At 42.6% G+C, this 27,744-nt stretch overlaps 1 protein-coding gene across 1 annotated transcript; it reads left to right on the forward strand.

The window, feature by feature from the left end:
* Positions 1-498: 498 nt before the first annotated feature.
* Positions 499-27,511, forward strand: hs2st1a (heparan sulfate 2-O-sulfotransferase 1a). Its single transcript, XM_084057213.1, has 7 exons — positions 499-957; positions 20,255-20,505; positions 21,052-21,137; positions 21,450-21,588; positions 22,634-22,731; positions 24,702-24,859; positions 25,468-27,511. The coding sequence occupies exons 1-7, from the start codon at positions 834-836 to the stop codon at positions 25,692-25,694; spliced, it is 1,083 nt and encodes a 360-aa protein (XP_083913339.1). The 5' UTR covers positions 499-833; the 3' UTR covers positions 25,695-27,511.
* The last annotated feature ends 233 nt before the right edge of the window (positions 27,512-27,744 follow it).

The following is a 27,744-nucleotide window of genomic DNA, read 5'->3' on the forward strand; positions in this document are numbered from 1 at the left end:
TCATCGTGTGCAGGAGGTAGGAGGAGAACACACCAGTGTTGCCATGTCCACTTATTATAAGCGACTTTGGGCTTGTGTTTCTGTGAAGTTGCTTGTAGATATTATATTGGTAGTTGCGGGTTGCGGTTTTATGGGCTTGTTTCTAAAGTGTACATGCTTATTTAGGCTTGCTTCCAAATGTTTCAATTATTATTCAAACCAGTGGTTCTCAAAAAAAATCATGAAAGGGTGTTGTGCTGCTACTGCTAGGGAGCATTTGTGTACAATGTTTCAACAAAATATTCCAAATATTCCACATTTTATTGCAAGAGTTTTTGAAAATAGCAGATCTACAAGCTCACAACGTTGTGAGCTTGTAGATCGGCTATTTTTCAAATATCTGACGCTCATACGGACTAGTCACATCAATTGGGCTTGTTTTCATAGACCTGGTTGCTTATTTCCCTCACAAAACCTGGCAACACTGGAGAACACACTGACTGAACGGCACAGCAGCGCGACAGAGGGACACACGCGACGCTACAGCGACTTACAACAGCAGCACACAGACAGACGAACCTTCACCCAGACTACATTCTGTTCTGATCTCTGTTTATTTAATAGGACATTCGTCTCTTGCGTCGAGTAATTATTAACTAGAACATGAGCGAGTTGCGTCAGCATTAATCGAGTCACGATCGTAACAGTGGATGGAACATCTCCACAGTGAGATCACACATAGAGGGCCATGCACACGCACCGCTTCGCTTTGTGATTTATCGACGCCGCGTTGGGCTTTCACTGTTTCCATCGAAAAAAGCCATGGAATGACTTAATTCCCGCTGGATTGTTTGATGGGGCTGCTAAGAGTCATGATGCCACCCAAGTTTCAGCTTCTGGCGCTGCTGGCGTTCGCAGTGGCCATGTTCTTCTTGGAGAACCAAATCCAGAAGCTGGAGGAGTCCCGGGGAAAGCTTGGTAAGAGAGAGGGCTGCAGTCTTCAAAAACACACACACACACACACACACACACACACACACACACACACACACACACACACACACACACACACACACACACACACACACACACACACTGTCTACATGCTATTACACATCAGCAACACACACTGCATGCTATTACACATCAACAACACACACTGCATGTTATTACACATCAACACTGCATGCTAGTACACATCAGCCACACACACACACACACACACACACACACACACACACACACACACACACACACACACACACACACACACACTGCATACTATTGCACATCAACAACACACACTGCATAACACACACTGCATGTTATTACACATCAACAACACACACTGCATGTTATTACACATCAATGACACACACACACACACACACACACACACACACACACACACACACACACACACACACACTGCAAGTTTTTACACATCAACGACACACACTGCATGCTATTACACATCAACACTGCATGTTATTACACATCAACACAACAACAACACACACATTAACAACACACTATTACACACCAACAACACTGCAAGCTACACACCAACAACGCATTACTTTACATGTAACAATGTAATCAACTACACACTGCATGTTACACACCACCAACACACAGCGTGTTGCACACACCAACAACACTTAATGTCTCCAAGGGTGTTAAGAAAACAAAGCCAGTGTGATGTATGTGTTTCTCTTGGTTGAGTGTGTGAAGCATTGTGGTGGTCCATGGGGTGAAGCATTGTGGTGGTCCATGGGGTGTCAGAGAGACAGCTGCGTGCATGCGTGTGCATTCAGGTCAGTAGGAGGTGGTACATGGTTACTGGAGAGCAGCTTTTCACTCATTTCTTCCCCAAGAGGTCACATTTTGTCAAAATGGTAAAGACTGCCACGAAATGCTGTGCTCATGTGGCCATGAAATGTTGATAAACTATAGAGCGACTGGAACTGTCATCATGTCATACTGATGAAGGAAAAGGGGAGGGAGACCATCAGCTTCTCCAAGCTGATGGCTGCTCAGGGGCAGGCAGTTAGGGATATATGTTGCTCAGTGACACTTCGACACATAGCCGAGGCTAGGACACGAACCGGGGACCTTCTGTTCCCAGTACTTCGCTACCCATTCAGCTATGGCCAGTGGCCACCCAACAGATGGGGATATGCTAAAGTTTTCTTGACTGTGTGAAAAATCCAAATCAATGCTATGGTAGAGATGGAAATGCCTGCATTACACTCTCAAGCCAACAACATTGTGTTGGAGGATGCAGCTGCCACTCTCTGTGCCAAACAGCTCCAGATGTTGTGCTGTAAGAATTACATACAATTAGTCTAATGCAAATGGTAAAGGACCTGGTACTTGATTCTGAGAAAGATGGAAATCAGAGCGATGTGTTATCCACTGGCCGGTTATGGTGGGTATTTCTGAAGCCAGGCCAGAGATGGGACTGTGAGTTATTTTTATAGTAAACTCTAGAAATTAAAAGGGGAATGTCTTTACTGAACACATATCTTTTCAATAACATAATGTATGAGAATGCTACCCTGCAGCAAGTAATTTCTTGTCTGTACCCTGACTATTTCTTCCTATTGAAAAGTGCCCTGTGCTGTGTTATAGTCTCAGTGCCAGCTATCAAGAAGTGCACACTCCCAATAAAGATCTGGGACATTGCAGGATTATCTATCCTCTGCCTCTAAAGTGTTTTTTTTTGGTTTGTTGTTGGAAGGAACAGCAGAGCGCATCCTGAGGGTACAGGGAGAAATCTTTGCACCAACCTTCATGTCATGGGACCAAACATTAAAGAGTCATGACCCAGGGTAGTAGCTTGGGAAGGGGGCATGAGTAATTTGTCTGTCAGACCCTTGGCTGGCACTCACTACTTGAATGGGTGGGCAAGGCGTGAAGCTTCAGAGAATTTGACGCAATGGAAAAACTCAAAAGAGATCTGTTGAGAACTCTGAACAATGAGGAACTACTTATATTAAAGTTGTGGGCTTTGCCGTTCTGATCGCAATGCTGTTTTTGTAGATTATCATGTGTTAGCACAGACCTCTACTACTACTGCTACTTAATTTTTCCATAACAAACAGTTATATTCATACTGCGTGTGTGCTGTGAGTTACATAGGTTCATGATGAGACTGTATCTGATGGTTAAAAAGCGAGGGAGACTGCAGATTTGATGGTGAACAGTCAGCCTAATCAAATAATGTGCCACAGTTGAATTCGTTCTAGGTCCTAGGTGGGCGCCCAGATTGCTATATGACATTGGTTACTGCTGCTCTAAAAGGGTTAGGCTATAGGCTACATTACACTCACTGAGTGAAAATCTAAACTCTCCTGGGCTGCTGAACACACACACACACACACACACACACACACACACACACACACATATGCGTGCGCGCACACTCGCGCTCACACACATTGCTGAAACAGAACCTGAGGGCCCTGTGCCTGCCTTTCTCCTGACTGGCCACCACACAGAGAATCTGTTGACTTGGCAAAAATGCTTTGATGGATGGCTGGACCAAGCAGATGTGTATACCGGAGCCTTGAATTATGTGCTGCATAGTCAAATAGTTCTGACTGAGGTTTTCAGAACCCTGATCTTGATATGCAGCCACATAATGGGCAAATTACCAGGTGCCCCCGCTTCCAGGTTTAGCGCAATTTACAGTAACTGCGTTGCACAATGGTGTCATCTGTGTGAAGATAACAGATTTAAAAAACATTTAGCTTGAAAATCAGTTATCTTCGTTGAGTGAAAACGCTTTTCGTTTTGTATTTTCGGTGAGTGACACCATTTTGGGAGGAACTATAAATTAGGCTTTAATTTCTGGAACAAAAACAATGGCGTGACAACATTAAGGATCAGGTAGACACAAAGTTGCATGATGTGGGGACTCTATTTTGATAATGATGTCAGTTTTAAACAACGCCAAAACTAGTTTTATGATATATTACAGTATCCATAGGAAAACCCATATCCCTCATTTGTCCTCCCTGGTAGGTAAAATGCTTCAGCGAGCTAACGGCATGTCATATATACATTTTACACCTGCTCGTGATTAACTGTATGCAGGCTGAAATGACACCCTCTTACAACGCTCCTCACAGTGTGGGATCCTATTGCCTGACACATAGGTTGAATCACTTCCCCCTGTTAGATGTCTCTCCTGCAGGGCAGACAAGCTGTGATTTGCTTCCAAGCTAATCGTCGTCCCAAGGTTTTGGAGAGGAGAGCTCTCCTGCATTACAATCACGCAGTGACTCAATTCTGTATCCTGCCAGAGGCCTAATCTGTTGTTCTGGTGATAATTCTCTCTCTATGCTGCTCATCTGCAATATTGCTGGACAGGTCAACTGTAGAGCAAGGGATGGATGAGTTGATGGATGGATGGATGAATAAAGAGCAAGTGCTTCTTCAATTAAGTTCAAATGGAGGTCATAGCCCCTTTCTCTGTCAAGTTTGGGGTCAGTTCACCTCCTGTTCAAGTAATTTCAAAAGTTTTTTATTATGATGCGCTGGATTGCAATCATATATGATATCCAAATAAACATGCTTCCTTTTTCTTTTCTTTTTTTAAAACAAAACGCAATACTATACTATACTACATCAAAAGGGAACATGTTTAAATAAACATACGAAAACCAATCAAGACATAGGGGCGGCAGTGGCTCAGGGCTAGAGTGGCCGGGTAGAGTGAACTGGAAAACCGCAAGGTTCCCAGTTCGATCCCGGGCTGGGGCGCTCCCCTAGAGTTAGTGTCGAAGTGTCCTTGAGCAAGACGCTGAACCCCTAATTGCTCCCGATGAGCAGGTTGGTGCCTTGCATGGTTTCCTCCACCATCGGTGTATGAATGTGTGTATCAATGGGTTAATGGCACAATCAATGTAAAGCGCTTCGGATATAAGCGCTATATAAATGCACCATTTATAAATGCACCATTTACATCACACAAATCACACAAAACATAATACATACAATAGAAGTAAAATAATTACAGAGACAAAATAAAGTAAAGAATATATATTATTGTGTGTGTGTGTGTGTGTGTGTGTGTGTGTGTGTGTGTGTGTGTGTGTGTGTGTGTGTGTGTGTGTGTGTGTGTGTGTGTGTGTGTGTGTGTGTGTGTGTGTGTGTGTGTGTGTGTGTGTGTGTGTGTGCGTGCGTGCGTGCGTGCGTGCGTGCGTGCGTGCGTGCGTGCGTGCGTGCGTGCGTGCGTGAGTGCGTGCGTGCGCACGCACATGTGTGTGTGTGTGTGTGTGTGTGTGTGAGGTACTTAATTACATAAGGCTGCTTACCTTGAATTGGTAGTTTGTGTCTTCATCATTCTGTCTGAAAGAGGATTGTTAATATCCAGGCAATTTAAGAGTAGCCTTTAGTGGCGTCCAGGTGGCTCAGCCATGGTGAACAAAGTTCGCATTCCTCAATTATTAAGCACATTCTAATTGATTAGGGAGTAGGCTATCTTGTCAAGTCTGGTTCATAATGAGAGAACCAGATCATTGTTTGTTGAGGCTTCAAGATATCTGTAAGAACTATTACGATAGTATAGGCTAATTCAATGGACTATTTGAAACATTAGGAATTCAATGACAGTTAATACAGTTACTATTGTAATTATGTTGATTGCACTGGATTTGTTAAGTGAAATATTTAAATTTGCCAAAGAGGTCAACCCTGGCTGTCCACTGGTATGACATCTCATTTCCAGGCCTAGTTCGAGGCGAAGTGTGGAGAGGATAATGGCACAGTGTGTTTGCCCTGCTGGTGGTAGGGTAATTTGAGAGGAAAGTTATGGTATATAGCTGCGTAAATAGAAAGTTGTTTATTAAAGTGTCACCTTTTGGCCCATGCAACTTGAGCGCTGCTCTGCCCTATAAGCCACAGAAGGACGTCTCGCAGGCACATATTATTGAGTTTGGCTACTCAAGAAGCGCTCTTTGCATGAGCTGTGCAAGTGGTCTGCCTGATCCATGGAATTAAGTTTAATTCCCATCAGTGATATTTGGCTCCATATATCAGCAATTCCCCTATAAGCCTTCCAGCCGATAGGGAGAGAGAAAAATCAGGAATAAACATCCTGTTGAATGCAGAGGAAGGAACGATGCATAAACTCGTTGTGCATCTGTGTTTGGAGAGCTGACGCAAGAATGTCTTTTAAGCATTCATTCATTGCCACAGCCCACTGCTCCTGGGGTTGGATTTGAATTTGATTTCACTTGTCATGCTAGGCACTTGCAACCTCAAGCCCACCCTCACTCTCCACTGCCAGGGGATATGGTCAGGAATTTGCTCTTGAAAGGACGTTTGGTCGGGCATTCCTGGTCCTTGTGGGCCCACCACATGGACTTTCATTGGATGACAATGGCGGCTGGGCTACCCAAGGCCTGTTCAGATCACTGCCGCATATCTCTCATGCTGTGTCACTACTAGCCAACCTTGTTCAGCATGCGTCTTTGAAATTACATTTTAATGCTGAATCTAAATTTCTCAGGCTGGCCTATTTATCAAGAGGGAAGCGGAACTATGACCATGAGTGTATCAGAACTAGTAAATAGGTTCAATTGTAAAAAAGAGAAATACTTTTGTCTCTGCAAGGTTTTTCCTCAAGCCTAATTGGTTGACAGAACATCATGACATAACCTTGTTTCAGCTTTCACTTCCATCTCTGAAAAGTGCAACCTCCACTGTTATTTTTTTATCATTATTTTTGCCATTATCTGGACAGAGCACTTTGAACTCTCCCTGACAGTCCAAAGCCGTTTTTAGCCCGCCCGAGGGCAAGGAAAGGGGGGCATGAGTCATTTGCTGTCAGTCTGTCGACTGGCATCTGCTACTGTAACTAGCCTGTAGCACCTAGGGCTCAGTACCGAGTGAGCCCTGCTCGCTCACTCAGCACCGCTCCCAAACACGCCATTTGAGTGGCTAATGGAGGGAAGCCCAGCGTGGAAACAAACGCAGGTGTCAGGCACGGATTTGTTGTGAGAGGCGGGGAAGCACAGTGCTAATAGTCGTACTGGGTGCTGGCTGCATTGCGAGAGGCAGCCCTTGATTGGGTTGTGTATTTATGGCCCTGGCTTGCACTAAAGTGTTCCTGTGAAGTGTTGTGTGGTAGCAACTGTAGCCAGCGAAGAGCGTGTTGCCGAGGCGAGATGACAGACTGGCTAATCGGGGTGTTATGGACTGTTTCACACCCTGGATGTAATTGGAACCCGTGCTGAGAAAAGACTTCCTCTGTTCGACCCCCTCCCTCCCTCCCTCCATCTCACTATCTGTCTCTCTCACATAATTTTTCATGCACACAATTTACCGTGCTGCCGCTATTCTCTGTTTCTCCTCAGTAGTCCTTTATCACTCTAGGGCATTTTGACAAATGATATACCTTATTTTTAAGCATGTGTGAAAGCAGGTGTCAATTTCTATGTTTTTTTCTTTTCTTTTTTGTCAGAGTAAGTCTAATTTATACTTTGTCTAAATACCAAGAACGCAACGCAATGCGGTTGTACAACAAAGTATATTAATTAGCCATTGCTGTTGCTTTATAACAACAAATCAGTGTAATCTATCATTGAAACTGATTTCATGATATTGTCACATTGTCATAATAATGCATAATGATATTATGCTCATCCAGCACCTTCTCCCCTCCTTGTCACACGCAATAGCCCTAAACAGTATCTTGGATTTGTGTACCGGGTTGCCTTAACCACTTAAGCCCTATTTTATACTTATTTGTAGGATGGTGTCTGAGAATTTCACCTATAACGAAATGCCAAAAATAGGAACGTTGAACGTGGTTAATAATATTCTAATGCCCCTGTGATTTATCACCCTCATAGGATGGGTGCCTGTAAGAGAATCTGCTCCCAGCTTCAGAGCTAAGGTGGGTATCACAAAGAGAGAGAGAGAGAGTAAGACAGAGTGTGAAAAGAAAATGATAAAAGAAAAATGTAATTTAATTTTCTTCCCCAACCCAGAAATATTTAAACCTGTGGCTTTTGAGCCCACACAAAGAAAAAACACCTGCAGCATTTTTACAACCAATTTCATCAGAGCATTGGAGAATAAGCATAAGAAAAGGATGGAAGACAAGTCTAACTGTGCTGTCCGCCTACTCCTCAGCTCACATTTTATTCGTCCTATTACTGTCCTGGATTTGGCTTTGAGCTGCCTTTTTATCTTGTTTTGGCCATAACACAACATCTACACAGCAAAAGCTGGAATGTTGATATAACTCGGAACGTTTTTTTACTGTGTGCTGTGCAGTGCTGGACAGGAACAGTTTGTTACTATTGCATTCAATGAACCCTGTCCTCTAACTGTAAAACCTGATTTATACATGGTTGCATCCAATGCCGTTCACCCAAAATAACAGATCTACACTGTTCTGATCTAGATCTGCTGAAAATAGCAGATCTACAAGCTCACAAGCTTGTCGATCTGTGAACTTGTAGATCGGCTATTTTCGGTACACGGAATTGCATGCAAACAAGTATAAATCAGGAGTAAGACATCCCTTTCTCTGTATCCTTACTTGTCTGTCTGTCTGTCTGTCTCTTTCTGACTGTCTCCATCAGTCTCTCTGTCTGTTTATTTATTTTGCTGAGCTCTGTTTATTTCTCTGGACTTATGAGTAGTCCAGGCAAACTAGCTCATTTTGGACCTCAAAATCTAAGTAATTGTAACAGATTTTTTTTCTTCCTAGACCATTTCTATTAAGTCACCAGAACAAGATAGTAAAAGTCCTAAGACATCCTAGTTGCGGAAATATGTTTAATTGTCATCAATCCAAAATGGCCTCCAATTATTGTCAAAAAGCCATATGAAATGATTGTAACAGAATCTTTTTTTTCTGAGACCATTTCTGTGAAGTCACCAGAACAACATACTAAAAGTCCCTAAGAAATCCTAGTTGCGGAAATAAGTTTAATTGGCATCAATCCAAAATGGCCGCCAATTATTGTCAAAGGGCCATATAAAATGATGGCGAGTCCAATGTTCATTCATCTGAGATTTCAATTGACTTACAAATACATTTTGAGGTGAGGAATTCAGATAAAACATACATATAAAAAACATTTGAACCATTTTTGAACCAATATAACAGAACTACAGGATGTTATTACCAGATAGTCTAGCTGAAAACTAGCATTTCACATCAAAGTAATCGTAACAGATTTTTTCCCCAATACATAATTTCTATGAGGTGTCCAGAACAACATGCTAAACGTCCTTAGAAATTCTAGTGTGCGTAAGTATGTTTAATTGTCAAATTAAGTCAAATTTTCATTCTTGAGATTTCAATTGACTTCCAAATACATTTTCAGGTGAGGAATTATGATAAAATACCCTGACTGAAGTGCAAGGGACTCCATGTTTTTTTTTTTGTTGGTATGTGCATCTCTATATATGGCTTTTTGACAATAATTGGTGGACATCTTGGATTGATGCCAATTAAACATATTTCCGCAACTAGGATTTTTTTTTAAGGACTTTTAGTGTTGTTTAATTTATCTGGTAATAACATCCTGTAGTTCTGGGTTAGGGTTAGGTTCAGAAATAGCAAAAAAAAAAAAATATTTGGAAGTAAGTAAGAATTCTCAGACAAATGAAAATTGGATATTCTATATGGCTTTTTAACAATAATTTGGATTATTAGTATTTCTTAGGACTTTTAGTATGGTGTTCTGGACACCTCATAGAAATGATGTAGGAAAGAAATCTGTTAACATTACTTTGTTGTGAAATGCTAGTTTGCCTGGACTAGAGGGACAGTTGTTGCTTGAGTGTAGTCACTCACCTTACATGAGGACATGTTGATGTGCTGGAACTTGCACCCCCATTCCATCACTTGATTGCTCCAGGGGGTCGAGCTTCAATTATTATATGCTATCAATTATTACTGCTCTAAGTCTGACGTGATTGATGTACTACTAGCTTTTTCTAGTCTCCCTCCTTTACCTTTTGCACCAAGCACAATAGTCTGCACTGTAGCCTTGATAGATGGATAGCCTGGAGGAATCATGCTAAATGTAATGAGATGAAAAGAGATGAAAAGGACATCGATACCCAAGCTGGAGAGATGTGCTGATATAACAGCTTACACTAGATATGTTGGTGTCCTCCATTAATGTTATCATGCTGAAAGATAGTGGAACAGATCTGTGTAGCACTCTCTTGTGGCCTTAACCTGCTCATCACACTCATCATTAGACCTATGAATAGCTGTCCTCTCCTTTGCCTAATAGAGTGTGAGTTTTCCCTGGACTCTTATATTATGAATTATTAATTATCTGGCATGGTGAGCAAGAGGGGGAGATAAAGAGAGATCATAGTTGTAGCCAGCAAGCAACTAGATCTGCTTTGTTTTGTAAACAGTTTATTGCAATATTATATTACCTATAGTGGCTATGGGTAATGTGTCCTTTTGAATCATTAAACCAGCTTTGTCTGCTATGGATGCCCAAATTTTATTTTTTTGTTTTAGATAATGTTTTGCATTTCTGCTTGTGACAGTGAAAGGCAGCAAAGAGCCTTGGGTGGGATAGCTGCAGGAATGACTATATCTTTATTTGTCTGACTGGTATGCACTCTTACCAGTGGGCGCGCCCCCTGGGTGCCAGAGAATATTTTGCGTTTACTCTTCCTCACAGCTTCAAGCAAAGGAGCACCAGACTACTACTCGAGATATTACCTATGGGAAATTGTTGTTTTTGCTAAATGCTATACTGGCCACCAGTGACGGACAGCTGTTGATGAGTCTTTGCAGCATCTTCACCTCAGAGGGTTTAACACAGGAGCAAGTCAATCTTCTCATTAGTTAGCTACACGTTTTCCCCTCCCTAACGTACCCTCCAAAGAGCAAATGCCTCTGAAAATGTTGCATAATTCCCACTGCTTAGTCAATGACAAGCCAGTGCCAAGATGAGATCTTCTATCCAATCAATCCCCCCACCCCCTCTTCAGCAACTTGTCCGACCCGCCTTAACTCTAAACAAGGCAGGGAATGATGAGATCCGTTTCCGCTATCTGTATAAATTGCTCCATAATTTCATCTGACAGGCTGTTTCTGACGAAGCACAGAATGCCCCCCCCCCCCCCTTTTTTCCCCCTTTCCGTTTGTCCTCAGACGATATTGGCTCACCTGTCAGACAGCAGCGCTGCAAGGCTTCGATCTCCGATAGAAATATTAGGGAGGAAATGGCAGGTTGAACCACGATGATTAGTGTCTCCCTCTATGCAGGGCTGTTATCATTAATGTAGACACACGGCATGCATTTAGACTGAGAATTATTGATGGGCCACAACATGTGGCTGCATTTTATATTTAGTCTGCTCTGGAGTTTAGATGGAACAGCTTGTGTTTCATCTATTTCATGGACTGTGGCAGAGCTTAGGCAGCAAACTAGCATGCTCTGAGCGTGGGCCCGCGAGTTGCTCTTTCTGTACTTTCACAAAGAGGTCATTTCTGAGGTGGTGTGGTGTGGTGTTAACTTTGTCCTCTGTGATGACACTCAGTGGAGTAATTATGGTCATAAGACCCATGCCCTCAACCACTTAACCTTTTAAAAGTGTCCGCGTCCTGTTGTCTGTCGGTGACCACAAGGGCATGTTTTGTCTCTTCCCCGTGCCGGAGGATCACATTGTCAGGATTCACTGACAAAGCCGCCTTGTTTGTAACACCCTTCTTGGGGGGGCTTCAGTAACCTCATCCTGGATTACTTTGTGCAGACTTGACCTCATAGGCCCAGCAGCTTTCTTCCAGGTCTGCGGGTCTGCCTCTGCCTTGTGCTCACAATGCTACGACGGCTACGTGTTAGAATATGATTCACAACTGTTGCTGCATCACGTCCTTTGTCTCCCCAATCGTTGCTGTTCCTCTCTGCTTGTGTCCACTAACACAAAACAGCCATAATAAAGGTCCTGGTCAAATATTGGTCGCACATGAAAAATTAAGGAAAAATTGTTCAAAACCCTGGATTACTGATCTTGTTATAATACATCAGACTTATATAGTGCCTTTTTAGTACCCAGAGTCGCTTTACAAAACAAACGGCTTTATCAGGAGAGAAAAAAGTTAAAAGGCTAAAAATATTAAGCTGAGACTAAAAAGCAGAAAGGGAGATTTGGTTTGAGTTAGGCGGGGAAAGCAAGTCTGAAAAGGTGGGATTTGGAGTTTGCAGTTGTTTATGGAGATGAATTGATGTCTGTCGCGAAAGGTAGGATATGAACCAGGAGAGGGAAGTTTCCTCTGATTCCGAGGGTGGATTTGAGGCTTGAGAGGGGTATGGGGTGGTTGATGGTGTCAAAGGCAGCACTGAGGTCAAGGAGGATGAGGATATTGAGTGAGCCGGTGTCGCAGGAGAGCAGGTCATTATGGCAAACTTCTTTTGTTCTAACAAGCAAGGCCTAATTTAATTTCTCACGCCTCTAATTTAATTTCCATTATGCACAATACAATACAATAGGTGACTCATTGATTGTGAAAATGTAATTCATTAAGTGCTTATTGAAGCTTCGAGTTATAGATATTGCATATTTTTCCTTATCACAATTTAAGATTGATATCATTCACCTTTGATTTTACCATTACTAATCAGCAGCACTCTTAATCCCTTACTGTCACAAAAGTAACCGGTTCTTCAAGTGACAAATGTGATGCATCGCAAATGCAAATACACACTTACTTGACCTTCTTGTTGATTATATTTTATTATATTACTTTTATTATTACTACTATTGTTTTGTCAACAATGTTGAAAAACCTCTCAATAATTACCTGCAGTGTTGCGACAGTGGTGAGCGGTATTGTAAGCATGTGACAACATTTATGAACCTTGACTAAATGCTAGTCTGTTTACTGAATGCTAGTCTGTTTAATAATGCTAAGCCCCCTTACCTAAAGGGGCCAATCGGTTCATTTTGAGATAAATGAACAGAGGATTGTACGGTATAGATTAACAACACCGAGACGCCATGCATACTCACAGAATATAGGAAGCCACCACACTTAATGAAGAATGCGCTTAGGCACTGGTTTGGGGGTGAATAGTCACTTAAATCTAATTCCTCAATGTCAGATGGTTAACATGATAATAGAATAAGATTCTGTGAATAATAGTAGGAGAAATTCTTAAACTATCTGGAGTTTCAGTATCCTGGTGGTCCGAGAGGCTTCTCTGATATATGACTATAATCTTAGCTACTTTCGCTATTTCTCTGGTTGTATCTAGTTCTATCTTCTTCTATCTGCCTGCTATGTGGGGGGTTCAGTATGTATAAATAAAGATGTGACATCACGCTGGCGTTGTGCCAGATTAGGTGGTGATCTCATGTTTTATCCTTTGTAACAGTATCAAATGGGGGTTCGTGGCCTAATGCATAACAAACTGGGGGTCCTTGAAGTTAAAAAGGTTGAGAATAGGGGACACTCTGGGTGCCTCAGGTTATTTTTCTTTCACCATCTGTCTCTCAGCATCTGTCCAGCCTATGGAGGAAGCTCAGCAAGTGAATCTTTCCCTGACTGTTATGAACCATGATTAGGCTGTCGACTCCCATTTTCTACTGAGTCTACCTCTCATACGGCCCTGTCCCCTGGTCCCTGTCCTGTCTTCTCATCTGTCTTGGCATGCATTCTCTCGCTCCTCTCTTCTCCTGTCTTCGCTTTTCTTGTCCTCGCTTCCCTCTCTCTCCTCTCCTCCAGCTGTCTGGAGCTGTACTGTGGAGGACATACCAGTGAATGAGATCTTTCATGGACCATCAATAGCAGTTGTGTGTCAAAGCCAGGGGAAGAAATTCCCCAAGCTTTAGTAATTAGTCCTAAACGGAACACTTAAAAAAAGAAAAAGATTACATGTTTAACTCATGGTGTTTCTGTCAGATTCTATGCCAAAATACAGAGAAAGTGTTCTCTGTCTCTACTTTCTATTGCTCCCTCTGTCATCACAGACGTACTGAAAAAGCATAATGAGCTAAGAATTTATGCATTGTATCGTAGCACATGCATTCCAGTATGCGCTTTTGCATTGCCTTGATGTGTGTGCTTGTGCTTGAGTGCCTGCATTTTGTCATATTTGATTTTTTTGAAAAGTACAGAGTGCCTGTACAGTCACTTATTGAAAGCGCTCTAGTTCATCTGGCATTTTGTTACTCATCCACACAGCTGCCAGCAGCAGCACTGAAAAGCTGCACAATAGATTGCACAGTACGTTTCAAAGGCCTTGTCACCACTCAAATAACAATGGCAATACCGGAACTCTAGGTTCAGACCTAAATCTCTCCCATTAGTTAGCCACTGAAAAACAGCAAATGTGTGACTGTTTGCTGTTTTGTCAGTGTTAATTCCCTCTCTGGTAAAAACAGCCTCAGACTAAATTAGAATAATTAGATTTTGAATTGCATACATTACATAGTGCTGTTTATCTATTCCAAATGTTCAGGAAGGTGATAATTGTGTGCTGCAGTGAGTGGTGACATAACTGTCCCTCTGGAAACCTGGCATGGCGTGACAGCAGCCTGCATCCAAGTCTAGATAGAGAGAAAGAAGAACACCAGCAGCAATAACTGCAGAACTAACTCGATTTTTATATAGCAGCAACCTAGATCTCCTCCTTGTCATCCTCCATTGATTTTGCAATCCGGCGTCGCCCAAGCAGAACCATACAAGCCGTACACCTCAGTCTGCCGCCGATAGCCAATCTCTATTACCCAGCCAATACTAGGCTTTGGTTCGTGGGGCTACTACGAGGCAGAGAGAAAGCTCTGTCTGCTGAATTGGATTGATGATGGATTTATGAGCTGCTTTGAGAAAGGATCATCTTCTTCCACTGCTTTTATTATCCCATCAGATCTGACGAGGTAGCCATAATACATGACGGCCTGTCACATTTCGCAGATCTGCAGGCGAATATGAACGATGATTCAGAGTATTCGGGTCTAATCAGCCGCGAAATTGCTTCAGTAAATATGTTCTAGCAACCTCAACCATGGCCATTTTTTTTTCTTTTACTCTTCTTTCACACTGAATGAAATTCAGAGTAATAGGCTTGTACTTGTCACAATGTTTAAGACCTGTGTTGCCTCCACGGTTCTTAATTAGCTTTTAATGCATGGAGACGGGCAGGGGAGAACCAACGGAAATGTGGAATGAAAGGAAGGCCTGCTGAGCGGCCATAGTAATTCAAACCTTTGTTCTCTAATTAAATGACCTCAGAGGGGAGCACTAAGCTTAAGTGAGTGTGGCGCCCTCTGATACAGCGGTTTGTGCCAAGCGTGTTCAGTTGCGCCTTATGAATGGGGCAACTATAACAAAGAAGGAAGCCCTCTCCTGGCCTGCCTCCCCTCCTTGCAAGTTGTTGGAAATTTGGCACAGAAAACCGTGTCTTTAACAAGTGGTTTCTGGGCCTCTTTGCAAAGTTGAACTCATTGTTGTTGCAGACAAGGGTATCCTGGTCTGTTCAATTGCCCTCCCACCACTGGGAAAAAAATTAAATGTCTGATCAGCCGCAAACCTTACGGAAAGAACGTTCAACAGTATGTTTTCACCGCAGATTTTACATTGACATCCTCTTCCTCAGGCCCTGTGGAAGTGAGTTTCTCTTCTGGCTAGGGACAGGGAGTAAGCTGACAGTTGAAGTTATAGCCCAATATAGTTCCAGTCACAGGCCTATGCAGTCAGCATTGGGTCGGGGACAGTGTCTAGAGTTGTGCACTACAAGATCTCAGACTTCAGAAATTATTATCTCACACCTCCCCTCTTTGCTTCAGTTTCTACGGCTTCGCTCCGAGGTGGCGAGTCGTCTAGAACACGCTGTGTCTTTCTGTGTGTCCGTGGCTAATCTCGCAAGCCACTGGACCAATCAGTGGAAAATGTCTTGTGCATGCTGCCAGTAAGAAGCATTTTTCACATATCTATACATGCATGTGTGTGTGTGTGAGTGAGTGAGTGTCCCCCACATATCTCAAGAACCCTCTAACTGATCAACTTCATATTTGGCGTGTGTATCAATCACTGAAGACCAGAGGGGGTGCAGTCCTGAGTGAGAAGTCAGTCGGATCAGCGGTTGTCCAGTAATCTATCTATACTATAATTAATTCACGGAATCTGTGTTTGTGTGTGTGTGTGTGTGTGTGTGTGTGTGTGTGTGTGTGTGTGTGTGTGTGTGTGTGTGTGTGTGTGTGTGTGTGTGTGTGTGTGTGTGTGTGTGTGTGTGTGTGTGTGTGTGTGTGTGTGTGTGTGTGTGTGTGTGAGACAAAATTGTTCCTTGGCATAACTCGGACAGTGTCCGACCGTGTGTCTCATTTAACCCCAAGGTGTGCAGAGTCGAATGACAATCACGTTTGTGCCACTAAGCAGTGTAAGTCCCTGATTGTCAGTCTGTCCGGGGCGTAACTCGGAGGGCGATAGACCAAACTGTCTCAAATTCGGGGTGTGTATAAGACCCGTTGATGGAACTTGCCAAAAGACAATTGGGGGGTGGGGGGGGGGCTACAGTTTCCGAGAACTGAAAAAGCATGTATGCTGAGTGGCCTGAACTCGTGTCTGAGGGGAGACAGCGGTTCTGGGCTTCCTGAAGGCCTAACTGACCTCAGCTTGACTGATAGGCCAAGCAGACACTCAGCGTGGCGTATTGTGGTGGCTTCGCAGGGCTTGTCGGTTTTATGCCCATATATGGAGATGTCATCAATATGACTTCATAGACTGGCCTCCAAGTAAGTACTATGATAATGAATACTGCACTCAGTACTCTGACAACAGGTACAATGGTAGGCTATGGCATAAACAGAATGCCATGCATTCCCAACTGGCATTGCCATAGTTTTGTCCCACCGTCTGTCCTTATTTGGGCAATACTGACATCATCTGGTCATCAGCATGACGTCAGAGATCCACGGGGAAACCATGCCATTATTAGACTCCATCTTCTTCCTGTTTCTCTCTTCTGTACAATGCAGTAACAACACTTCTAAATAATGGCATGGCCTCCCTGTGTAGTCTTGAACAATTGATGGTAAGTAAGTAAGTGCAGTTACAGTATGTGTGCAGTTTGTGAATGAATCTGCACAAATCACAAGGCCAGCAGCCGAATGATGAAGTTACATATACTAGTAGTCTGTGTTTGTTGCTTTTGGCTTATGTCTATTTTGGATGGACGCGTGGAAGGTCGTCTCCATTACAACAGTCCTGTGTCTTGGGCTTGACGGCCATCTGTCACGACTCTGTGTCCATCAGTTACTAGGGTGCAGAGGTATTGACTTTGTTAGCACCTCTGTCCTACACCCAGCTTTGATCAGTGGTCCTACAGTAACAGCTGGGAGGAGGGAAAGAGAAGGAGGGAGGGGTCGTGCTGGATTAAGAGCGTCTGCTAAATGCCTAAATTGTAAATTGTGAGGTGTCTGCGTCTGCAGGGATGTTGAAATGGGTGGCGGGATCACAGATGACAACTTAATTGCCCCACAGTGGCAGCTGCCAGACCTTCAGCCAGCCCGTAAAGCAGCCTTTAACCCTGCCACTCAGTCTGCCAGTCAGTCTGCCAGCCAGTCAGCCAGTCAGTCAGTCAGTCAGTCAGTAGATCAGCCTTTTCAGCCAGGCAGGCTGTAACTGTGTGTTTGTAGCCAGCAGGGCTTTAGAGACGCCGGCTGGCTCCTCTCTGGGCTCCCACGGGTATTAGGTGCACCAGTGTTGCCCCCCCCCCCCCACCACCACCCTTCCCACCACCACCACCACCCTTCCCATGGAGGGATCGGAGGCATTGTTGCCATCAGTCAACTTGAAACTGTTTTACACTGTGGATAAAAACAGAGAAGAAGCAGCCTAGGCTATTTTTTGTAGTCTCTTTATTCATGGGATTCACGGCTGTAGTTTAGTTGGAGCTTACCCCCCCCCCCCCCCTCAACAGTTTATTGATTCTCTTAAAGACAATTAACTAACCCTGAGTCTGTATTGTAACTGCTGGCCTCTAACTCATAACCTGTCACTAGCCTCTCATCACCTCACCTATCAGCCTTATTACATTTCTCATTTGATACTTGGTTGGATGAATAATTTGAGCATTACAGACACTCTGTATAACCTGAAAGTTGGATAGGTTTATAGCCAACTTCCGTGTAGTGTGATACCTTTCATCTGCAATAAAGCACATTTACTCCACTGACCAGTGGTTGAAGCAGAAAACAAAGTGGGATACATTTACAGTATCTCAGCCAGCCTATGTAAGCATTTTGGCAGGTTTTATGTAAGCTAGTGGATATTTTCCAGCTTTAAAAAGCTGGAAAATGTCCTTTAAATAAAAGAGTATTATGTCAGAGTTTCCACAACCTCCTCGCAATAGAACGATAAGATTCAGTGTAAAAGTCCTTTCATACCTTGTTTAGTTGAAGAAAAGCAGGATCACACTTGTCACTTGTGTATCCTGTCTACACTGTTTATTATCAGACAAATTAATCAAATGCTGAATGCGGGTGGTGTCCTGGTGAGTCTGCCTGTCAGGCTGCTTACAACAGTCATGACTAAGCACAGATTTAGTCATGAATCATATGTCATGAGTTCAGATGCATCTCAACTGTGTTGTGTGTCATGCCCACTCGATTCTCTCTCTGCCTCTTTTTTTTACTGAAAACTCTTATCAAACTAGAAAATGTGCTCCTCGGAGCACAAGTCTCCGCCAGCGGACCCGTGCTATTTTAACCAAAGGAAATCATTTACCCTATCTTTAACCATAGTTTTCTAGAAATGTTCTAATTCTTACTAAAAAATAGAACATGTTACTATATCATAGCAATTATATTATTATAGCAATAAGTAATGAGATACAGAGGTGGTAAGCAACCACAATCAAATCAACCATCAAACAGCCATTGTTACTACGCATTTAGATCTGAGGCTGATTCTACAAATGATTTCTAAAACTTAAAGGTAGGGTAAAAGATATATCTTTTAGTTAAACAAAAAGTTTTTGTTAAAAGGTGAATGTTAAAGTTATTTATGTACCCCTGAAAAGAGGTCACTTGACCGATGTTAGCTTGGCTGATGGATAGGTGTGTCACTTAAAAAAATATAAATGATTTTTTGAAGTGACACACCTATGTATAGATATCTATTTCATCATGCGTCTCGCTAGCCAATCAAAGCACACCCTTTCGACATATTGTCACGTGTCATGTGAAGCTTGACCAATGTTAGCTTGGTGGACACACGGAAGGACGAGAACGAAAACATAGTCTCCTGGCGGAGACAATTATCTTATCAAACAAATCAGTCAGCTCCATATATGGGCACTAAAGGTGGCATGCCCATATATGGGCACATACCGATGACAATCCATATATGGCCATAAAAGGGACAAGGATTTACAGATACAGAAACCCAGTTGTCTAGAGCCACAGATCCGACCGCTATGCCCATATATGGAGATGTGCTTATATGGGACCGACCAACCTCTAGTGCACTAAACTCAGAAGAAGAACAGGATAGATTCACAAACGATAAACAATATGTTACAGACACGACAAACATTGCCACCAGCTGCTTCAAAAGCAATCCAGGTTCTCTCTGTGCTGCTCTGGGCACTGCTGTGCATGAGGCTTGCAGGTCAATTTCCATTTAGAAAACACCCCAGACAAACATTGATTTGTTCTGTGTTCTGAGCCTCACGTTTAAAGTGATACTATACAAGTTTTCAAGTTTGGCACAGTAGCAGCCTTGTTGGCCCCAAGCATCACTTACTCTGTGCTTAAAATCAGCTTTTGGTCCATTTCCCATTAATTTCCTATGTCGCAACAGTGTGAGAAGCCAAACTCAACAAGTCCATCTCGATCTTTGAAATGAACCTAAACATAACGGTTTGATTGGTGAAGCTTGTTTGGGGGCGGTACACAGCCTGGGAGTAACCTGCCTGAAAATCTAACTTTAGGGCCAAAAAAGTAGCATAGTTTTATCGTGGCATTACCTTCTTACCCTCTAGCAGTGAAACTACTTGGCGTACTGAAATGCCAGTGGGTGCATTTTGTTCTGTACAAGCTCTTAACATAAGTTAATTGAGGAAAACACATCTACAAGCTTATAACGCTTTGTGTTTTGACGCGACGTGTTACATGCTGGTAGATCTGATATTTTTGCAGAATCTTCGCCTGTTTTAGCCAGATGTTCGCCTATTATGACATGCCCAGATTTGGGACGCCGGGGTTCATGTGGTTAACTCTTCCTGTTTCCCTCTCCATCCCTTTCCCTTGTTTCCTCACCTCTGTGCAGAGCGGGCCATTGCCAGGCACGAGGTGCGGGAGATTGAACAGCGGCACACGCAGGACGGGCTGCTGCGGGAGCGGGACACCCCGACGTCGCTGGCCGACACTGAAGACGTTGTGATCATCTACAACCGTGTGCCCAAAACGGCCAGCACTTCCTTCACTAACATCGCTTACGACCTGTGTGGGAAGAATCACTACCACGTCCTGCACATCAACACCACCAAGAACAACCCTGTCATGTCCATACAGGACCAGGTGAGAGTCAGTGGACAAACCGCCACCTCCATCACCCTCTATACACCCTCTCTCACATTGCGTGTTACAGCGCTGTGACTGCGTTGGCTAATCCGTTATTTTAACACATCTAGTTCATAATTATTTAATTATGATGAATGTATTCATGCTGAATATGTTGCAGTAACCTATGCTAAAAGGCTGGAATCGAGGTGCACAGTTCAAAAACAATGCCTTTAAACTGACATACAGTATTAGAACAGCAAAGAAAGGAGATTAGAAATGTGTCATTACAAGGGTCACTTTGTGTGAGGGGTTAGGGGTAAATGACTAAACAGGAGGCGTTTATGTTGCAATGCATTATGGATGAAATCTGGGTTTAAAGTGACCGGATTTTGTCACTCTGAGAGTGCACTGTTGTGAACTTGATAAGGTTAGTTCGTTGTAGATTCGACCACTGCTCTGTGAGAGAAATCGCATCCTGTTTCGACTGGGACTGAAACCGGCTGAATGGACTCCAGCCAAAATGAATCTGTTAGAGGTTAATTATGTTCTCTCTTTGTTCAGGTGCGGTTTGTGAAGAATGTGACAGAATGGAGGGAGATGAAACCAGCCTTTTACCATGGCCATGTCTCCTTCCTCGACTTCACCAAGTAAGACGTGATCACCATGTTCACGTTCACTACAGCTCCACCACTGTTAAAACCTGTGCAGCCACAGATCTACTGTGGATTTGTTCCGGTGACTCCACCTTGTGGTCATTTTGTTGTTGTTTAGTTGAACATAAGCCTCTGGTAAAAAACTGAAGCATGCCTGGACAATTGGACATCAAACCAAAATAGATCAATTGATCTGAATGTAATGTGACGTTTTAAAATTACTTGGAAAAATGTGTGTGAATAGTTTAGTGATTATACATACTGTGGATGAATTTGGTAACCCAGGTGTTTGTCTCTCCTACCCAGGTTTGGGGTGAAGAGGAAACCTATCTATATCAATGTGATCCGGGACCCCATTGAGAGGCTCGTGTCATACTATTACTTCCTGCGCTTTGGGGATGATTACCGACCAGGCCTGAGACGCAGGAAACAAGGAGACAAAAAGGTGCAATGTCTTAAACTCCTTCACAATCTTAGATTTCATGGCTTAAATGTATACTTGTCTATCAGACATGTTTACTTGATAGTGATTTGTTTACTTGATTCATTTTCCCAGTGACAAAACATAGAAACCAAAACATTATGCTGCATCAAAGATAAATATATATGGGAATTTCCTGGAGGCGACCCATTAGCTGAGTGGTTAGGGCGCGTACCACATGGCCTCTAATACATGACAGCGAGTCCCCGGGTAGATTCCCGGCCGGCTGAACCATTTGCTTCACGTCACTCTTCTACTTTCTCTCTGTGTTTCCTGTCAATCTCCACTATATATCTATCAAATAAATGCTTGTAAAAAAAAAAGGAATAACTAAAAAAGAAAATGTTAAATTTCCCCACACAAGAGTAGTCCCTGTTACTGCTACACCCTGCTGTTTGTCATGTGGGAGGGTAGATGAGCACGTGTCTCCTCCGATGCACATGAAGTCGCTAACCACTTCACCTGACAGTTAGGAGTTTTTTATTGGAGCACCCGGCCAAGCTGGATGCACCACGGATGATTTAAACTGCTAATCTCCACAACTTTTTCTCTGTGCTATACCCGGGACACCCCATCAACCAAAATCGAATCCAGTATATCTGTTTGGCATGCAATGGTAGACTTCACTTCCTTGTTTTGCTTCTACAAAATAACTGCAAAGCTTGCACCGAAACTATCATCAAATCTAACACAAGACTTATGTGCTTAAGTACATAAATGTAGCTTTGCAGAACAGGCATGCAAGATTTGAAAATAACATGTTTTGGGTGATTTGGTGATCGTTTGGTTGGTGTATTTATTTGCCACAGTACAATGCTTTTTAGGTTACCAAGTTCTATAGAAATCGTCAGCACTGTAAATTAGATTTTGTACAGAGACAATCACAATGGTTGGAAAATATATGGGAATGCATCTTTGTCAAATTTGACCAGAATTCCCCTTTTAGAATATGTTGAGAATAGACAAAAGACTGATTGTTGTGCATATACGCCGTGTGTTTGTGTTTCAGACGTTTGATGAATGCGTGTCGGCGGGTGGCTCAGACTGTGCTCCTGAGAAACTTTGGCTACAGATTCCTTTTTTCTGTGGTCACTACTCTGAATGCTGGTATGTCCTTGCACATCCTTAATTAAATCCTTGGCCCCATATGTAATAACTAGTCACATTTACATTTAGGTGAGGCATTTAGTCTTATCCAAACCTTACAATTAAAGAAATGTAAGAATCAGCTTCAAACACACAACAAATATTAACCCCCTGTGTATGCCGCTGAAACATCAACTACAGTACAGTAGTAGAATAGAGGCTTTAATATGCAGTAAGAGAGCTTGATCCAATGTTCAAAGTGACATTTCTGTGATTTGTATTGTTGGTGTGTTTAAGTAGTAAGTTGATTCAAGCGTAACTCCAATTGTTCAAAGTCATAAAGCCCAGCACAGACATTCAAGTAGTTTTAAGGACTTTCAAAGTACGCTACATTAAGCAGTCACTTCTCATACAGGTACTCCTGTTCTCAAGGTCTCTTTGATAGTTCTGCCAGCCTTGATGTGTTGTAGATACACGATTATCTGTATATCAATCTATCAATCTCCCTCTCATTTCCCATATCACATTTTCTCACTCCACTTAATCTTTCTTTCACTCACTCGCTTGCCTTCACCTGTTAAGCCGCTTTGCTCTCTCAAATGAAACACTATACTTTATGACGAGCTGGTTGATCAGCCTGGCATTGTGCAACATGGAGATCTGCAGAAACTGAAATTCTTGTGGGCCCAGTATTTGTTAAACTACTGCTACAGTGTCATGTGTTAACATATTTGAGATTATGCTAAATTAGCTTTTACTGTTCGCTTCCCATGAAATGCATGCTAAGGCATTAACTAATTAAGCCCTATTTTATGCTTTGTGATACGATGGTGTCATGCAATGGTGTCGCACTGCGAAAATAGCTGAGATACAAGTGCACAACGCTTCGCATCATCAAATCGGCTATTTTCACCTTTTTGACCGATGCCCACAAGAGGATTGCCAGGGTTAATGTGGCACTGGTTAATATGCCTTGGTGAACTAAATAAATACTGGACTTGTGCCGCTTTTTTTGTGTCATACTGTGGGAAGTTGTTAAAAGAACGTATTTACTCAAAATTTACATATTCTATTAAACAGCCTTTGTCCACCTTTACTCCCTCTTATCCTTATTCAAGTCCTTATATGCCTCTTTATCATTTAATTTCCTCCCCATAGCAATTCCTGCTGCCTATAGTACCATCATACTCTTTATCTATACCCGCCTCAACATTTTCCCAGCACCCTCCCTCCAGCCTCTCTACTATCAGTTGCTCTGGCTTTCTGTCATCTCAGCCTCGTCTGTGCAGTCCTCCAACTTTCTCCTCTGACTTAATCGTTTCCCTCCCTCCCTCATTCCCCATACCTCCTACTCCCCTGCTGTTGTGTCTCAAACCTTCTCCTCCATCCCACTCTCTCCATATTCTCTCTCTCATTTTCTTTCTTTCCCCCACAAGGTCACTCCATATCGTCACTGTCAGGCAGAAACCTTGTATCTCTTTGTATGCTTTTTCATAAATTGATGTCCTCTTTCATACTTTGTCACATGGAAGTGTTGCGCGCAACGTTTTCTGCAGATCGGCTATTTTCGCTATTTTTGAAAATTGTTTAACTATTTTGAAAATGTTTAAAGATCTTTGCCCATAATGCCCAAAATAGTGCCCAAAAGTCTGTATGTGGGTATTATAAATATTTAACTAATGAAAAGTATTAAGAACAGATTTTGACTAATATTAACTACATTGGATCCATTTGAACATGCAGGTTCTTTTCTTCCATTTCCTGAAAAGTAATGGTTGTGGACATACAAGGTTTCAGCCCAACAGCGACAATATGTCTGTATTCCACCAGAACCTGCCTTGCTTCCCTTCCACCCACTGCCCCCCCCCCCCCCCCCCTCTTTGCCTCGTGTTCTGTGTTAAGTGTTTTGAACAATTCAACTTTGAAAAGGTGAAACATAACAACTGGGGAAAGTACTGGCAATTTGCAAAACACAAAGTTTGTCTCTGCAGGAATGTAGGTAGCCACTGGGCCCTGGAACAGGCCAAATATAACCTGGTCAATGAGTACTTACTGGTCGGGGTAACTGAAGAGTTGGAGGACTTTGTGATGATGCTGGAGGCTGCACTACCACGCTTCTTCAGGGGAGCCACCGAGCTTTACAAAACAGGTAATGTATTTCATTTGGAGCAAGTAGATGCTCTTTGTGGTTGTCTTGCGTCATTTGGCTTCCAGTGTTCTGAATTTGATTGGTTGATGACATGTATTAATGTGTTAATATTCTGTGCTCTGTTGAATTGAATACATAGGACCACAATGGAATAAGTCCCCAGGACTTTTTTGTGTTCCTTTTAGCCCAAGTGTTTTACTGTACCTCCGTGCTGTTTATATTTTTGACTAATAATAAAACAATGAATATGACATTTCTTCCAGCGCACTCACCAAGAAAATTTTAAGGGGGTGCTGTGTTTGTCGATTTGCCGTCTTAGGTGCATCCAGAGGGGTGAAGTTTGAAACGATGTGCTCATCCCTCTCATCTTTCTCAGATTTGCATATTAATCATGTGAACTAATCTGGAAACTAAATGTACTTGTAGTAACCACATTACCATATTTAAAACACTCGCTGCCCTGTGAACTGTAATAGCCTCCACACGTATATACTTATTATTACCTCGTGTGGCGCCTGTGACCACACACAGACACACACCTCGTGACTTATTTAACTGTTGTTGTTTCCTGTCCTCTCTAAATCTCCCCTCCCTCCTCCCTGCTGCAGGGAAGAAATCACACCTGAGAAAGACGACCGAGAAGAAGCCGCCCACCAAAGAGTCCATCGCGAAGCTGCAGCAGTCAGCCATCTGGAAGATGGAGAACGACTTCTACGAGTTTGCCCTGGAGCAGTTTCAGTTCGTCAGGGCCCACGCCGTCAGAGAAAAGGACGGCGAGCTCTACCTGCTGGCGCAGAACTTTTTCTATGAGAAGATCTACCCCAAAAATAATTAAACAGACCCACGCGGAGAAGGGATCAGAGAGTGTGCTGAAGGCTTTGTACAGACTTAGTCACGCACACAGAGGAGATGAAAACAGAGGAGTCAGGAAGAGATGTGAGACTTAAGGGATGTAAACTGCCACTGACTGTAACGTTACTTCATGGAGCTGTCTCATTGAGTACACGAGGCGTGTCTGTGTAAATGTCTGCAAGACTGACAGACGCAGTGGGTTTTTTTGTGTGTGTTTTAGTATGACTGATGAACCTCATGTCTCTGTTATTGAGCTAACCACCCGAACCACAAGGTTCCATTTCTTCCTCATCTTCCTCTTCCTCACCCTTCCGTCCAATAAAGAGGGTTAGAGGGTCATGGCCCCCAGGCAATGACTCCCTTTCACTTCCATGTGAAAGGTCATCAGTTCAGAGGGGTCTTACAGACACACGGCTGGAGATGATCGGCAGACAACTGGCCAAGGCCGTAACTCTGATCTGTCATGTGACTACTGCAGTCCATCCAGATTGAATGTTTTCATTGGCAGTGATTGGTTGAGTTTTGTTGTATTTTTAAGGTACTATCATTGTCTATGTGGAGGGAGGGCGCATCTTCCCACTTTTTTACCTAAAGATGAAGACGGTGACATTTTCATGCTGAAAAGACGCCCTTTCCTCGCCACTACTACTAACGTAAGGAAATGGACGTGTGAGAAACTTGACTACTGTGTTAGAATTATTGGACTTTAGTTCAACTCTTGAGGTTTTTATGAAATCGAAAATCCTGTGATCATGGACTATTTACCAGGGCAAGTGTATGTTTTTATACTGTATTCAGTGTATTTGTTTTATGAATCTTGTAAATGTGCAGCCTTGCCTGGGGGCGAGGAGTCCATAGTTATGATGCAGGAAGCGTTTACACATGATGTAATTAAACTGTGGAAGACCACAATGGCAACAAAACTGCTGCTGTAAATATTTACTAATTTCAGTACATTTAATTTCCCAGCAAGCTGGTTAAACAACTAACTTATTTACACTGTGGTAACACATTTTTATACATTAACAGTTGTGCATTTAATAGTTTGTGTGTTTGTTTCAGCTTTTGTTGTTTTTCAGTGAACTGCATTTTTTTTTGTCAGGTACTATTTTTAATTTTTGCTGTTGAGCCCCTGTTAAAAATGGGTGCCCGCTAACATTATTCTGCTGCTACAAACTGCTGTTCTCAGCATTATCTACACAAAATACTTATGAAACTGATGTGAATTCTGCTAATTTATCTGTATACTGTATATTTTTACGTCCTTGTTTTGGTTTAATTTTGCTATGGCCTATAGTGATGGCCATTCAAAATTCTAGTTGCACCCCTTGATGCTTACTAAAGCCTAATTAATACTTCATCGCATGACAGTGTCACTCGCTGAAAATAACAGATTTTCAAGTGAAAAACAATCCGTTATGTAACACATACTCAGTCAGAGCGGCTCTCAACTGGGCCACTCAACAAATCATGCCTGTTTATTACAGGCAAGGTTTCTGATGTGAAGGCAAAGAAGGCTGCTTCACTGAGAATAATTGTTTTTACAAACATATCGGTCAAATGCCAGTTCACTCAAGAGTGAAGCCCTACACAATTTTAATGTACTCATGAATGCATTACATTTAAACAAAAAAAGGTATATTCTAGGCAACAACTAAAGGCTCAAGTTTTGCGTGCCTTCTTTCCAACCAGGTCTCTTAATTTCTGTTGCAGATTTGTCTGCTGGAATGTCTACATTTTGTCATAACTTTTTCATCTTTTGATTGCCAAAAATATAAATAAATTGAAGGAGGAAAAAAAATGTATTGCCTGCATGTGCTATGTCTCAAATGGTTATTTGTAGTAAGGTAGCAGTATTTGTAGCAGATCTGAGCATGGTGAAAAGCTGGGGCATTTTCAAAGCAGGTGACCGTGACCTGTAGAGGGAGCTAAAGAGCTGGGGTGTGTGTATCCCATCCATGTGGGTCGGCTTTCATTGCCTTGTCCTGTCCTAGACTTCAAACATTTCTATCAAAACGTTTTATTGAAGGGAA

The sequence above is a fragment of the Gymnoscopelus microlampas genome (assembly GCF_963454915.1).
Source record: "Gymnoscopelus microlampas genome assembly, chromosome: 5".
Taxonomy (NCBI): Eukaryota; Metazoa; Chordata; class Actinopteri; order Myctophiformes; family Myctophidae; genus Gymnoscopelus; species Gymnoscopelus microlampas.

What these genes read in the sequence shown, in the direction of transcription:
- hs2st1a (XM_084057213.1), top strand. Translation starts at nt 834, where the DNA reads ATGGGGCTGCTAAGAGTCATGATGCCACCCAAGTTTCAGCTTCTGGCG. An exon ending in GGAGTCCCGGGGAAAGCTTG is followed by an intron (nt 958 to 20,254) that starts GTAAGAGAGAGG and finishes ACCTCTGTGCAG; the next exon opens with AGCGGGCCATTGCCAGGCAC. An exon ending in GGTCACTACTCTGAATGCTG is followed by an intron (nt 22,732 to 24,701) that starts GTATGTCCTTGC and finishes TTGTCTCTGCAG; the next exon opens with GAATGTAGGTAGCCACTGGG.